The 15244-nt window shown below is 36.9% G+C and overlaps 1 protein-coding gene across 15 annotated transcripts in view; it reads left to right on the top strand.

Moving 5' to 3' along the window:
- The window catches only part of CDC14B (cell division cycle 14B), a 58613-nt gene extending 48020 nt beyond the window's left edge, over window positions 1-10593 (top strand). For 2 of the 15 annotated variants that reach the window (XM_075211102.1, XM_075211107.1), the window contains exons 13-15: window positions 1591-1725; window positions 4297-4404; window positions 7474-7853. In XM_075211102.1, the coding sequence (XP_075067203.1) occupies window positions 1591-1725; window positions 4297-4404; window positions 7474-7600 (370 nt within the window). In that variant the 3' untranslated portion in view covers window positions 7601-7853. Of the gene's footprint in view, window positions 1-1590; window positions 1726-4296; window positions 4405-5279; window positions 5388-7473; window positions 7856-7903 lie in introns of those variants that run through there. The other 13 variants (XR_012692395.1, XR_012692389.1, XM_075211100.1 and 10 more) reach the window with 13 other exon arrangements.
- Window positions 10594-15244: the final 4651 nt, after the last annotated feature.

Raw genomic sequence — 15244 nt, 5'->3', positions numbered from 1 at the left:
AATCACATCTCGAACAATGGAGTAATGTTGTTTTCTGACTTAAACTTTAGTCTCTATGATTTTAGAGAGCTTTTATTTTATGTATAGCATTCCTTTAAATAAGTGACCTTGCTAAAATCATTAATATAGGACAAGTCCAAGAGCATTTTTTTTTTATTTTTTTTTTACACAATGAGGTGGTGAGTTCTGATTCAGCTGTGTGGCTTTTTACAGTTCAATGGGGGATAACATGGTTGTGATGCCCTGAGCATTAAGGGACAAGAGTAGCTGCAGTCAAGGGGTTAATATAAAAGGAAACATATTTATAACACTGGCATGTGCTTATGTGTAATAAAAGTGCACTTACAATGTAGCTCTTGTGCATAAAAATAAAATCAATAGGACTACTAAACCTTATAAAAGTGTTAAAATCACCTGTGCAAATGTATTAATATCACAAATCGTATTGTTTGTTTAAGAAAAATAATTGACATTGAGCTATATTATATAATCCTTTTCGCAAAACTTTCCTACTAATCAAATCAAAATTCAAACTAGTCAATGCAAAAGTACTTTTTTTTTTTTTTTCTTCATTTTTTATAAACACTTTTTATTAAAGAGTAAAGGGTAAGGGGATACAGAAAAAAGGGGGAGAGAGGGGGAGGTAAATAGTGGGGAGCAGACAAGTGTATATCTAACCACACGGCATAAACGTAGGTACATATCAACAATACTCCAATGGGGAGCAGAGGTAACCACAGTATTAAGAACTCAACTAGAAGCTAGGGATAGTTCGGGTGAATGCAAAGTACTTTCAAACAATCTACTGCTCTCTAAAGTGAAGCACATATTTACTATTCTATCAGATAACCTCCTTTATCAAATTTTACCACAAGAGGGCACTGTTCTACCTTTTTAAACATGTTTTTTATTTTTTTCAGTTCCACCTTCCCATGCATGTATTATAGCAGCTTTCACTTAAACACAAATCAGCAGACAATAGAGGCTTGCTGTGCAGAATAGTTAGGCTTATGTTTTGGACAACTGTAGAAAAAGGAAAAACATTGTTTCTAAACAGTGCGTTTTTACATTTTAAGGGTGACTTAAAGAATGTGTGAGGTTTTTGGCATCATCAGCGTTAAACTTTTGACATCTCTGTAAGCTAGTTAATATTTAGCTTTCTACCACATTTAGAGTGCATATATCCATACCAATTGATAATAGAATTGTTTTGACTGCCATAATGAAAAAAAAGTTGTGCTCCAGGCTTCATGAAGCCGGTGTAGTCTGCCCCAATGTGATTCCCCGATGAGCTAAAATCGCAGAGATTCTCCAGGGCTAGCTGCATGCTAAAAGTTCATTTTTACAACCCTTACAAGTGCGTCACACCTGAAAATATTACCTGTTGGCGAGTAATTGAGGAACTAATTTCAATGAAGTCCTGTTTTTTAAGTGTTCCAATGCTTATGGCTGGAGCACAAGAGTTAATAATACACCATACTTCTTACAACGATTATGTTTATTATTGCATGGAAAGCATAAATCCCATCTTACCACATGTAGACCAGAGTTGTGATTCCTTTAAGTTGAATTAATACTCTTTGGTCACAGAAGATCCGCGCCATCATGTAACTCTGTGGAATACTCAGGCAGGCAGAGAAAAGTAAGAGAAGATAAAAAGAAAAGCACATCTAAATGTACAAGATCAGGAACTTTGAGGAAGAGGGAAAGCAGAGGTGAGAAAAGGTGAGATTAGTTGGTATAGACATGGCTTAAGCTGGGTACACACTGCTTGTTTTCGTCCAATAATTGGCTCAAACAGCCGACATATGACCGCTCGTTCAAAAGTCGAGTCAGTGTATGTAGTGACACGATGGTCGAAAGTCTGCCCAAATGGACGATTGTCGCCTCATTTGGTTGGTCGTACCCTTTAATATTTTCGTTTCCGCTGTGTGGTGTGTATAAACTTCCGACCGATCCACGACAATCCTCCGATATTTCCTCGATCTGCGGGACATGTGTATGTTAATTTTTGATGTCTGTCCCAGTCCCACGTGGTGCGGTATCCACACATCACAGGGCGTGTGTTTTGTATAGATGTGTATTGCACCTGTCTGGCTGCAGACCATTACACATGTATAAAGCACGTGTGTTATTACCCTTTGCATCTATGTTGGCAATCATTTCTCATTTATAAAGTTTAAAAATTATATTATCTCGTTACATTTCCCGCAAATTTCGCTGCAGTGTGTATGAAATTAAAATCATTGCTCATGACAACATGGCTGTAAAAAGTCGCTAAAGAGACGTCCACTCTTCCCTTTATCGTCCTAAACAAGGCTACTGTGTATGCAGTCCATGGACCGAGCGATCGGACCATTTATCGCATGTAAAATCGCTCGGCATATAAAGTTGGTCGAAATTTCTGTAGTGTGTACCTAGCTTTACACAACTGAAGGTAAACACTACTGTTATCAGTTTGTTATAGATTAACTACAAACATCCTGTCTTAATTGCAGAACACGTTTTTATGGTCCTGTGGAAATCCTTTAAAATATTCACCAAATCATACTGTAAAAATGCATGATGAAAAATCAGATTTTAAAATATTGAGGTTCACTTCCTTGAGAATTGTAGTATGGTGCTGTGGACCTTTTGTGGCGCCATAAAAAAAGCTAACAATTGTGTACATAATGAATTTCCAACACCCTCTCCCCCCCCCCCCCCCCGAATCTAAAACTGAAAAATCCATGCAACTTTATTGTGTTGCCTACAATAAAATGTTGTTGTATATAACACAATGCCTACTGTTGTTCAGGTATATCCTCATACTTGTCAAGTTTAGAATTCTGGCCAGCAGGATACATGCCTTTAAGTGAGAACAGTTCTAATGTTACATAAAATGGTCAAGGTACCCTTTTGGCTTTCAGTGAGCCATCATCCTTTTTTTGTTTTTGTGATCTTTGCTGGTTACAGGTATTGGCAGCACTTAAGAGTGTACACGTTCGAGCAGGCAAATTTGTAATGAGTTGCATTGATGTTATGAAGCCAGCCAATACCTCCTTTATTTATCTTTTACCTGTGCATATGGCAATTAAGTTCCAACCCTATCTGTGATGATTTTGTATGTTCTCCCCATGTTTTCATATGCAATCATTCACATCAATCTCTGCTCCAATGGTGTTTAAAGGCTACATATTCTACCAAGCACCCACAATCAGACACCTATTAACATACCAGTGTGTTTTTGGGCTGTCGAAGGAAACCCACAAACACTGGGAGAGCATACAAATTCCACACAGATGATGTCCTGCTCTATGGTGATTACTCAGGTACATGGGGGCTTAATGTTGCATTGTCTACACTTTATTCTCAGCTGTCACTTTCTCTGTTAATGGGTTCTAAGCTTTCTACACAATAAATTACAATTTGCATTAGTCTTTTAGCTATATGTTGTGGGATCTAATGATCATTTCTGTGTTCATGAAAACTTTCTGGTTCAAACCACATTCCTCGGGCTGTGTTTATTAGGATATTGTTAGCAGTGCAGTGTTGATGACATTCATCATGTAGCTAGTTCCACAAGAAAACATTAGTATTAATATTGGGTAGGAATTCCCCAAATCCTTACTTTTTTGCTATTAGTCAGATTCCTGAATCCTTTTACAAAACATTATGAAGTCCAATTTGCAGCATAAATTATGCACTTTGTGTAATTTTGGGTCCGGAAACACAGTCGTGCAGCATAATATTGCACGAAAATTAGAATTTGCGATTGGTTGGCTGTTTCCTAAGGATGTGGTCAAACCCTGATCTTGCTACCTTATCCTTAAACCAAATCCTAGATTTAAAGTCCCCTAAAAAGACTTGGGGGTATATTTACTAAACTGCGGGTTTGAAAAAGTGGAGATGTTGCCTATGGCAACCAATCCGATTCTAGCTTTCATTTTTTGTAGAATGTACTAAATAAATGACAGACAACATCTCCACTTTTTCAAACCCGTAGTTTAGTAAATCTAGCCCTTAATGATCTTCACATTTAGGTGGATTGATAAATGTATCCTAACGCTCATTCTCGCAGACTTGGAGTGTGCACATTATATTTGTGTGGTTACGTATGTAGGGAACCGTAAAACCCCAACTGCTATTATTTGTATTCCCAAGCCACAGATCTGGACGATCACGGTTATAATGTTGGTTACTTATAAGACAGACTTAGGATGGGTTTTCACAAGTCATATTTTGTTTGGTCATTGCATATTGATGTGTGTATGCAATGCAGACCACATCATTGTAATCTATTTGTACTCATTTCAGAGTAATTTTGCAGTCCAGTGTACAGAACCCCAAGTCAGATTTAACTGGCAGTTCTTGCATTACAAAAAGGACCACCAGGTCTTCTACAGGAAACAGCACATTGAGAGGGTAAGCTTGCCTAGCAGTACATTATACCTTTTTTCTTTTTTTTCTTCCCTTTTTGTTTTAACCTCTTTATTGTAGAGGCCTGGTTAATGTGTTGTGTTTAGTTCTATAATTATGCTGTAGCTACAAATTGGTTTAAAAAAAAATTGGGGGTAAAATCACTATTCATATAAAACTTTTAAAAAGTAAATGTAACCACTTTTAAATATGATGAAGGAAAATACAATGATTACCAAAGTGTATCAAATTTGATATGAAAAGTTTCTGAGAACTTACGAGGGTCAAAAATTATCCGCACTCTGACTGTAGAATTTATTTTAATAACCTGTCAGAAAATACAAATACGTTAATTTTTTACATAATCTCCCTGCTTTTCAATACCCTTTGTTCATCTGTCAACCAACTTTCGTATTCCCTCATTAAAAAAGAAAATGTTTTAGGCTGAGTTGCAACCCACGAATGCACCTCTGTCTTCACCTCTTCATCACATGTGAATCTTTGGGCTCCTGAAAGAAGCCCTAAGAGGACAAACAGGTGATAGTCCTATGGGGCAAGATCAGGACTATAGGGAGGATGCATTAACACCGCAAAAACAAAGTTTTTGGAGAGTGTCGATGTGACTGGATCACTGATAAATAACTTCTGGTATAAATTTATTTAAGGAAATAGCGCAGGTGCACTTATTTATATAATTACACATGCACTTATTTGTTAAGGTATATATCTGATACAATAAGCCTTTTGTGGATGGAAGTCTTTTGTGTGTTGTAATGTGGGGAAGTGGCTTGTTTGGGGTTTGTACCTTTTCTTTGGGAATGTATTTTCTGGACTGTCTGAAGAGGGGGCCCCATGCTAATTAGATCTTTTGATGTGTGAAGGTCCAACATTGAAAGCAGGAACTTTTAATTAAGACTGGCTCCTAGATTCTCTGCATCTGAAAACCAGATGCAGGACATCACAGCATATCTAGAATTTCACAGATAAGTGTAAATATTGTTGTCTTTGCAATGCATGTAAATCCATGTTTGTGTAAACACATTGCATCCTGATTCTATAAATAGCCTGTGTCCAAATCTGTATAAAAAGCACTGTCTTGTACACTGAAATGTTCTTCTTGTTCCATCTGACCTGATCACTGTTACCTTCAACCAGTGTGAGAGCAAATAAACATCACTTGCTTCAAAGACCTGCTTGAAAACATCTTCAATATTGCTGTATTCCTGTTACCTGCAGATTAGACCCTAAATCTAATCCGTTCTCAGTCTGTTTCTGAGGTTGGACCCAGCTTTTCTGGTACCACCGCTCTGCCTGCTAACCTGCAGCTCTGGTCAGTGTGATAGGCCAGGGGGGATCCATCCACAGCAACACTGATCCATAGTAAGAGGTCAGGAGTACCAGCCTAGGTACGCCAGTAACGGGGTACACTTGCAGCATCAGTTACCCAGAAGAAACTCTGTACTGGATGCTGGTAAGGAGTCCAGTGGGGGGCAACATTTGTAAGCCCCTCCTACTGCAGCAAGAGGGCGCATTTGGGATAACGAAAGGGAACGGTGGCAAAGTAAGCCCAGCCGGTTCCCAGCAGCAACAGACAGGGTGTCATAGATGGTCCATCCTGTCACAGTCGACATTATCAGCAGCGGTGCGCTGACGTGCATGGTCATGCAAATAACACAACAGCCCTGGATAGCAGTCCTTTGCATTTTGTTTGAATTTTAGGCTTCAGCTCTTCAGTGAGCACTGTTGATTGTTGAACCTTTTCCCTGATAATGTTCCAATACCAGCTCTTGATATTCCCAGAAAACTGTAAGCATCAATTTTCCTGTTGATGGTTGACTTTTTTTTTTTTTTTTTAACTTTTTCTTGGTTGGCGATTGAGGATGTTTCCATTCCATACTCTCGTTTACTCTCGGGCTCGTAGTGATGAATCCTTGTCCCGTCGCCAGTAATTCTTTTTAAGAAGCTTTCATCTTCCTTAGACTAAACAAATCCCTGCATGCTGTTCTTAAATGCAAATCGCAAGTGGAGCAGCCATTTTTTCTTGCGGTGCAGTCACAAATAACTTGCGGAACACGTTTAAACTTGCACAGCAGTGACTGGGGAGACAACGACCTAGTACAGAAAGCGTTAATAAGACACTGCGGCCAACAGAAGTTTTAAAATAACTGGAGTGCAGATCATTTTTGACTCGCCCTCGTAGATGGTTAAAAAAAAAAAAATACTTGCCTCCTCCAATATAATTGCTATAAATAAAAATTAATTAATAATAATAATAATAATAATATAAAGTGTTTGTATACACTATAGTTCATCTTACATTGAAAAATGTTCAGTCACTATCATGATGCTGTTTTTGATGGCTAAAATAAGTTACTCTGTAACTTCCACAAATGCAACCTTTTCATAATGTATATGCTGTTCTGAACAATTTTGAAGAAGCAGTCTTTCAGGTTTTTGTTTTTGTTTGTTTTTTTGGTTTTTTTTTGCTTGTTTGCAGCCATTAGTATCTTCCTGATGCATTATAGACAGACAGCTGCTGAGACTACACATGCATTTTCTTTATAGCACAGGATTTTGTTTCATGTGTATGTGTAAAGATTGCAAGATTTTAAGATCATTCTAGTCGAGATATCATAATACATTTGATTTGTGGGAGCCTTAACTCTTTTATTGCTGAATATCAAGATTTTTAAAAAAATTAATTTGCCAACTTGTTTAGCCATGTTATAAGTTACATAGTACAGAATGTAAGACATTCCACAGTATCCTCTTTTTCCTTTGGGCACTTGGAGACCGTTATATTAGAGCAGTGATCTTACACATTAGTGTGTGTGTGTGCATTTTGTAGTAAAGAGAATATAACTTATTAGTATTTTTCATAAAAAAGCATAGATTTAGCACCTAAATACTCTATGGGGTAATAGGTCAATCAAGTCTGTGATTCTGTGCTTCTAAGGTGTCAGTGCTTTATTTCTTTATGTGATGCTCTTTATTAATTCCCCTTCTAATTCCTCTAAACATGAAACCTTATGCTTGTTTCATTTCTTGTTACCATTCTTTCTACTTTCCCCACAGCGTGATTCCTGAGCGGAAGAAAAGGATTGCTTTGCACCAAATGCGCTTAATGAAATTATGGTATTCCCCAGATTCTGCTGCTCTTTGCTTGCAAAACGTGCTTGACCAGCTCTTTCAGTCTTCCTAAATCAACCTGTCTGCCGCTTTAACACTAATACAGCATTCCCTGATTAAAAAAGAAAAAAAAGTGTAGTTTTGTTTTCTCCCCTGCACTCATTACTTAGTGTGTTTTTTGTCTTTTTTTAAGTTTGCCTCACCAGTGTGTTTGTTGGTTTAGTTTGGAGTGTGTTGTTTGTTTTGGTTTTTTGTTTGATTTTTGTTTTTCTTTCATTATGGTATAATTCAACTGAGGTTTTTTTTTTGTTTTTTTCCCCCTTCCCCTGTGTTATTTTCTGTCTTTGTAATAAGTTCTGACATCTTATTTCTACAGCCACACAATTCCACGGACTCGGACAGTGTTGCGATAACTAGATTGTGATCGGATGGAGTTGAAGTTGGCATTTGGAAAAGAAGATGAAGAAAAATATATGTTTAGAAGAAAATAGACTTCTCAAAGAACTTACAGAATATAGAACCTCAATCTGCCTTTATTTCCCAAAAAACAAACCATGTTCCACTGTTTTGCATTTGCTTCCCCACCAGAAGCATGAGGAATAGCCAGATAACTGGCATATTGCACTACTGTCGTATCTGCAGCACTCATTTGGTACTCCAGCTGTTGTGGCAGTCTTCAGCATGCAGTAGATTACTGCCTGCATGGCGTATACATTGTGATGGCAATCATTTCATGTGCTAAAATGACAACCAAGCACTACACTTCCATAATAACCTACATGATGTAGGTCTTCTCAATAATATTTCATAAGTGCATTCCATTATCTTGTTAACCCAGTGAACCATATTTCCTTGTTCTAAAAGGAGACTTTCTGTATATATGTATGTGTGTGTGTATATACTGTGTAACCCAATCACCATACCAAAGGGTTTTTCATCATTGCTCTGGAAACTTCAATACGGAAAACAGGAGGTGCAAAAGTCTGCAGTTACATTTGTAATTGCAGGGCATCACCATTGACTGGAAACCTTTGGTAAGTTGAGCTGCTTCTCAAAGAAATGATCTTAAGTAGGGACTTGTGGGCTGAAGCTTTTATTCTCCCCAACTATTGCATACCATGCAGTTGGAAACTTTTTTTTTTTTTTTTTTTTTTTTAAACTATTGTCTTATGGGGCAATAAACTCAAACATGAAATATTTTACCCAATTCCTAGTCTCTGAAGTATGTTTTGTTTTTTTTGTTTTTTTGTGTTTTTCCTTTTTTCTTCTCCGTCATGGTCTGGATGTGTGACGCTGGAGGCCAGTAGTTGTGACTTGTTGAAGACCCTCTCTAGACCTCATTACATTTTTGTTTTAGCCTCATCCAGCAATCTAACAATAACTAACCTTACAGGTCTGCTCCATCTTTAGCCTTTAGTGGTCAGTTGCACTATATTTCAAACATACTTAAACATCTTGTCCCTATGGGTTATTTATATATAATACTTACCTTCTATATATCATTAGTTATATAATCCATTAAAGGATGTCTAGTGCGTCCTCTTCCCTCACAGTTTGCAATTTGCTTCCGTGGGAATAACTGAGACAGCTAGACATAGGTCCTATTTTGAGGCTTCTGGGGTACCTCTTTGGTAAGTTAGCTCTCAATTTAAAAACACATATGTATGGCCCAAATATATGGGACTCTCATTGTTTGTTTAGAGTAGGACCACCCTATTAGCAAAATCACCGTGGAGTGGTGGGTGGCTTCAACATACATTTGCAAATGTGTGCAACTAAGACTTTTGCATTTTTATCTACAGTAGAAATAGCAGATCTGTTGCTGGCTATAGCAGTGTGCTGGGGGGATTTGTCTGTGTTTGTTCCTTTTAGGATAACCCCACCCTTTCATGCACCTGATATAGCCTATAAATTGATTTGAGCAACTTCCATTTTCTTTATAGGTCCCATATATTCAGACACCCCATGTGATAAGCTAATTACGTTGATTGTTTAGAACTCCACTAACATCAGGAAAATGATATGACAGGGAGCAGGTCTCATATACAAAGTCCCACATTGTTTAAATGGTCTCCATGGACCAGTTGTAAACAAAAGGACCCATTGTTTAGTGTCCTCTAAACAATAATGAATAAGCGATAAAGTATTTTATAGAACTTTTAAACCCTTTATATTAGGATTTAATATGTAGGTAACCTGAGACACATGGACATGTCATTAATCTTTTTGTTGGGTTTCTGTTTTTGGAAGCGCAGTCATATTGGTTGGCAATGAAATGTTTAATTCATCTTGTGTTCAAAACATTTGGAGGTCTAGAGATTTGATATGCTTTTCTATATTAAGTAATATAAATTTCCATGAATTGTGATACGCAAAGCATGTTGGCAGTTGAGTCAGATGTTCAATAATTCCATAAAACTGACAAGTTTAAGATCAGTTTTCTACTTTTAGTTTTCATCCCTTGTATAACATTATTCTGAAATTGGGTGAATGACTGTATGCAGACTTATTCATGCAAGCAATGCAAAGACTGCTTTCTCATTTTACAATACTATTGGTGTAAACATGAATATATTATATAGTTTGAAATGGAAAGCCTAAAATGTTGCTCCTGAATATCCATGTGGCGAAAATAATGGGGGCTGCTGGAGATGCCATATTTAAAACATGATTACAATAAGTAAGTATAAGCAAAGTGCTATGTTTGTTTTGTCCAGTCAGACTGACACTGGGTGAGAGCTATCAAAGGTCGATTTGCAAATCACCTAGTATACTAAATGCAAATCTCCATGTAAAAATCTACTTATTCAAACCTCTCAACAAATTACTTATTAATTTTTGGTGCTTGTAGCCTCTGAACAAAATTGACCTCTGACAGCTTTTCTCCTATATTTCAGAAACAGCTGCTGCATCTTTAATTACTGATGTTTTCTTATCAGGGAGGTGCTTGTCATTCAATGACTAGCAATTGTGTGTCAGTCCTAGTAAGTGGCCCCTTTAGTTTAACTTCAGATATGCTATTAACTACAAAGTTTTGGAGGCTCAGACTGCCTCATGCTCCATATATAAATAAAACATTGCATAAAGATGACTAGTATTCTGCATGTCCAAATGTTCACTACATAAAATATTAGATAATCTATCTAAATTTGGGAATGTTCGGCTACATTTAATGCAGAAAACATTTTTAAGCAAGGGATGAATGCAGTATCGTGTGGATAAATAATATGCATTAGCATATGAATCTATAAAATGATTAAAGTATATGTTTTTTAATTGTGTGTGGATATATAAAAACTATATAATATACACACATACACGTGTGTACATATGTGTATGCGTTGTGTGTATATATATATGTGTGTGTGTGTATATATATATATATATATTATTTTTATAATATTATTCGGCAGTCTGAAAAAATTGATTATTGATCCTTATGCCATAAATATGTATGATTGCGACGTGACAGGGTGTGAAATTTCAGAATGGGACTAGTTTACATTTTTCAAAGAAACTTTAAATAAGAAAAATCTTCCTTCTGTTAATTCTAGGGGGCAAATTCAATTGGGTGCGATGTTCCAGAGAACATTGCAGCCACGCCTTATTACCGTTTACACAGTAAAAAGGAACGCTTAAATTTGCTCGCACCTGTATGCGGCGCAAGCAAAAGTAAGCATTACTTTCACTAACAGCATAGTGTCTCGCAGCTGGGTTTTTTGGGTTTTATGTTTTTTTTTTTTTTTTACTCATTGAATTTACCCCTAAACAATGATTTTCTTAATGTAGAAAACTATATGCTTCAAACCACAAGTTTCTTTGTTACATTGAATAGAATCTTTTATGCATCAGGATGGATTCTATATTTCAAATATATTTTTTTTTTTTTCTCGCATTACATGTAATATCCCTTGCTAGTTCCTGTATCAATGTCTCCACAAGGGTAGGATAGATGTGTCCGACAGTTCCATGATTGACATTGATATAGTTGACATCATAATGTCGACTTTCCAACCCCGTCTATAATAATGGCATTGACAGTATTGTTAGGTTGACAATTCTAATGTTGACAGTATTAGGTTGACAATAATATCTAACCCTCTAGTACTGTCTACATTTTAATTGACAACCTAATACTGTTTACATTCGAATTGACCTGTCTGTCTACAGTTCTTGACTTTCTGAATGTCGACCAAATGAATGTCTGGACATTGACCGCATATTTTCCTCAGCATAGACTAAACAATCCCATACACGTTATTTGTTTGATGTAACCCTTATGTGTACATAGAATGATTGTAGGAGCAGCATTATTACCAATAGGCAGATCAAGCCGAAAGTTTTTACTAACAATACTCCTTTTGCTCAATAGAATGCCTTCCTTGTTTGTAGTCTAGAAAGGACAAGTAGCAGCGAGCTATTGACTCATTTCCAGAATTTTCTGATTTCATGTGTGTGATATAGATATAGATATATATAAAAATTTATTTCCAGGAGAGAAGCTCAGGGATGACCCTTTGAAGAGTTGACAAGTGTTTATGTATTGGCTAGCTAATGAAATGTCTATATTACAAGTGCAGTATAGATAGATTTAAGACTTTCTTGTTAAGTATGGGTATTGTCAGAATGGATAGCGCCTTTACTTGTATTCCTTCATATCACTGAAATACAACGTCTTTGTGCCTTTAGGTGTATACTCCTCTTTTAAGAATGTATGTTAATGTGCTGGTAAAGCATCTTTATTTTTACTGCATTGTACATTTGTAATCCTATTTTTTTTAAACTGAACGGAGTTACTAAGAGGCTGGTATTTTGCAGAAAGTATTTTTTTATTGAAAAACATAGCTGTTTGAAGATGCTGCAAAGTTCAATTTGTTTAATATGCTGTTTTCTATATATATAAAAAAAAAAAAACCTGCATCACATCAATTTGTTTTTGTTTTTTAATTCTAAATCCTGGAATACTTTATACATACAAAATAAACTAATTATTTCTAAATGTAATGATTGATATGTGTATATATTAAAGTGCACTAAACAATATGAATTCATGTTTTGGTTACTGGTATATCTAAAAATACTAATCAGATCTTCAAAACTGGAACCATGTTTCCATTTTGATTGCTAGGAACACCTCTCTAATATTATACTTGTATCAAATAATCCAGAAATTTGTAGTATGTCAAAGGATGTACTTTACGGAGCCGATTTTATACATATGAAATAACTTCTTTTAACATAACTAGATATGTGCACCATGCTTTTTCCCCTGCAGCAGACTATCATATTAGGGTGGTGGTTCTGCAAGCAGGTAGTGTGACTGGCAGCTTGGCAACCTTGCTTTGCAAAAACACACTGGATTGATACACTGTGGTAGGGCCTGTGATGTCACAGCTGCTCAAATGCCTGCAGTTTCATCAATTTGATCGTATAACATTAGAATATGATCCTAAAGATGTCGGAGGCGCTTCAGCTCTCTAATGAAGTGAGGGATGTAGGTTATACTTTTTAACAGATGCAGTGGAATATTTTGAGGCATGGTGTGATGCATCAGCTGGTTTTGGGTTTTTTTGGTTTTTTTTTTGTTTTTACCTTGAAATACCAATAAAAAAAAGTTGCTAAAAAAAAAAACCAAACACAGAACAAAACAAAGAAAAAGAAAAACAATCGCAACTCTAACACTATCAGAGTTAGGAAAGTTACTTACATAAAAACATAGCAAAATTACATCATATGTGCTGATCTCGTTACGGAACATGAACCATACATGAGTATTAATCCAGATACAAGATTTGACATTTAGCATTTATCATAAATGATAAATGATTAGCCACCATCAGCAACTGAGAAATATAAAGTTCCATCAGCTTATTGACCTTACTCTTCAGGCGGAGCCCAAAGAGACAGGTGACCAAAGGGGCACCTCTATTCCAATTTTTTTGACTACAGTGAGTTACCCTACGCCAATAGGTTTGTATGTGAGGGCGCTCCCAAAGAAGGTGCCCAAAATTCCCATTCTCTGAATTACATTTCGGACACTTGGGAGTCTTATCAGGGCGGAAGTTTGCCAATCTAACAGGGGTCAGATAATCCCTATGCAAAATGAAAACTTGTATTTGTTGGAACTTTAAGGACGCTGTAACCACTAGTGCTGTCCAGGACCGTTCCCCAGTTCTTATCTGTTAAAGGACCTAGATCTATTTCCCACTGATTTCTCAGGCCATTCAAATCATCCACTGTGGATTCATATAACAGATACAAGTACATATGTGAAATCAAACTTTTGTAACCAGGGGCCTGTAGTTGCTTCCTCAGTGAGGGTATAACAATTATCGGTGGTTCCCCCTTAAATTGTGGTTAGAAGAATGTTCTTCTCCTACCTACAACATGCTATAAGTATGGAGAATTCTCTGAATAACTGTTCAAAAGATTTGAGAACATTTGTGTCATAATTGATTTAAAACCATTACACCTTATCGGGACCACAGCCTGGACATCTACACTGTCCAATTCCTTTAATTTCTTTGTCCCCCAAATAGGTGTGCATGGGTCAGTATCAGTATATCCCACCATTTTATTACTAATTGTCCAAATCTTTATTGCTTGTATCGGAAGCAGTGAAGCCCGTGAATTAAGCCGTCCCAACAGTAGTGACTGTAAAGGTGTATGGTTACATTGGGAATTAGTGCGCCAATTTAATGCTAGATTATGATCGGGATCAGAAACCCGTGCCCTGAGATGGGCCAACTGAGAGGCAATATAATACAATTTCAACTTAAGAAGCACAAGGCCACCAGAGGATCTGGACCTGCACAGTGAGCTGGGTTTAACCTTAGCCCTCCCCAAACCAGAGAGACCAAATATTGGTCAATGCTATGAAAAATGGAGGGTGGAATATATAATGGGTGATTGCTGAAGTATATATAAAAAAATTTCGCTCTACCACCATCTTAATCAAATTTATTCTGCCAGAGAGTGGGAGCTTCCTCCAAACATGAATTTTCCATTTAAGATACTTGCTTTGAGGTTGTCAGTTTAGTTCTACACATTGATTTCTTTTAGGGTGAATGGTGAATCAAAATACTCCTTACTTATCTGTGGAGAGCATGGGGGAAAAAAAAAAGCATCCAAGTATGCCTGTAAGACTGTCAATTCATACTAGACCTGGGACTTATGTGTCGGCATCATTGTGAAAGACCTCAACAATATCAGGCATCAGGAACTGCTTAACCCCACTACCCTCAAAAATGGTTCAGCCGCGTCGGCCTTCTCCACCCTCGCCAGGTATGCCAAAAACTCCCATTTCTGTCACGCTGTGCATATTGCACATGTTTTGAGAAGATGAGCTTATGTTTGGATTTGTCAAAAACATAAATCAACCAATTCCCTCTGTGCTAACTGCCATGCTCGCCTTATAGCTTCGGTTCTACCATTTATATATTGCATGTCTAATAATTTACATGTTTTCTCAAGTTCCTTTTCTTCCTGTCTAGATGACTTTTTAGTTTCTGCCACCTTGGTGATTAATGTACCCTTCAAAAAGTCTTAAAAGCATCCCAAACTAGCAGAGTCTGCAGATAACTCAGACAGTACAAAGAATCCCTCTCACTGAGTCGCCAATTTTGCTACTGTGCCCATCAGGGAGAGCCAAAAGGGATTCAGTTTCCAGAAGGACTGACCTCTGGTAATAGCAAAGTCAATAGAAGAAGAGACTTGT

This window comes from Mixophyes fleayi, chromosome 1 (genome assembly GCF_038048845.1).
Source record: "Mixophyes fleayi isolate aMixFle1 chromosome 1, aMixFle1.hap1, whole genome shotgun sequence".
NCBI classification, from domain to species: Eukaryota; Metazoa; Chordata; class Amphibia; order Anura; family Limnodynastidae; genus Mixophyes; species Mixophyes fleayi.
This window is presented reverse-complemented; position numbering and strand designations above follow the sequence as displayed.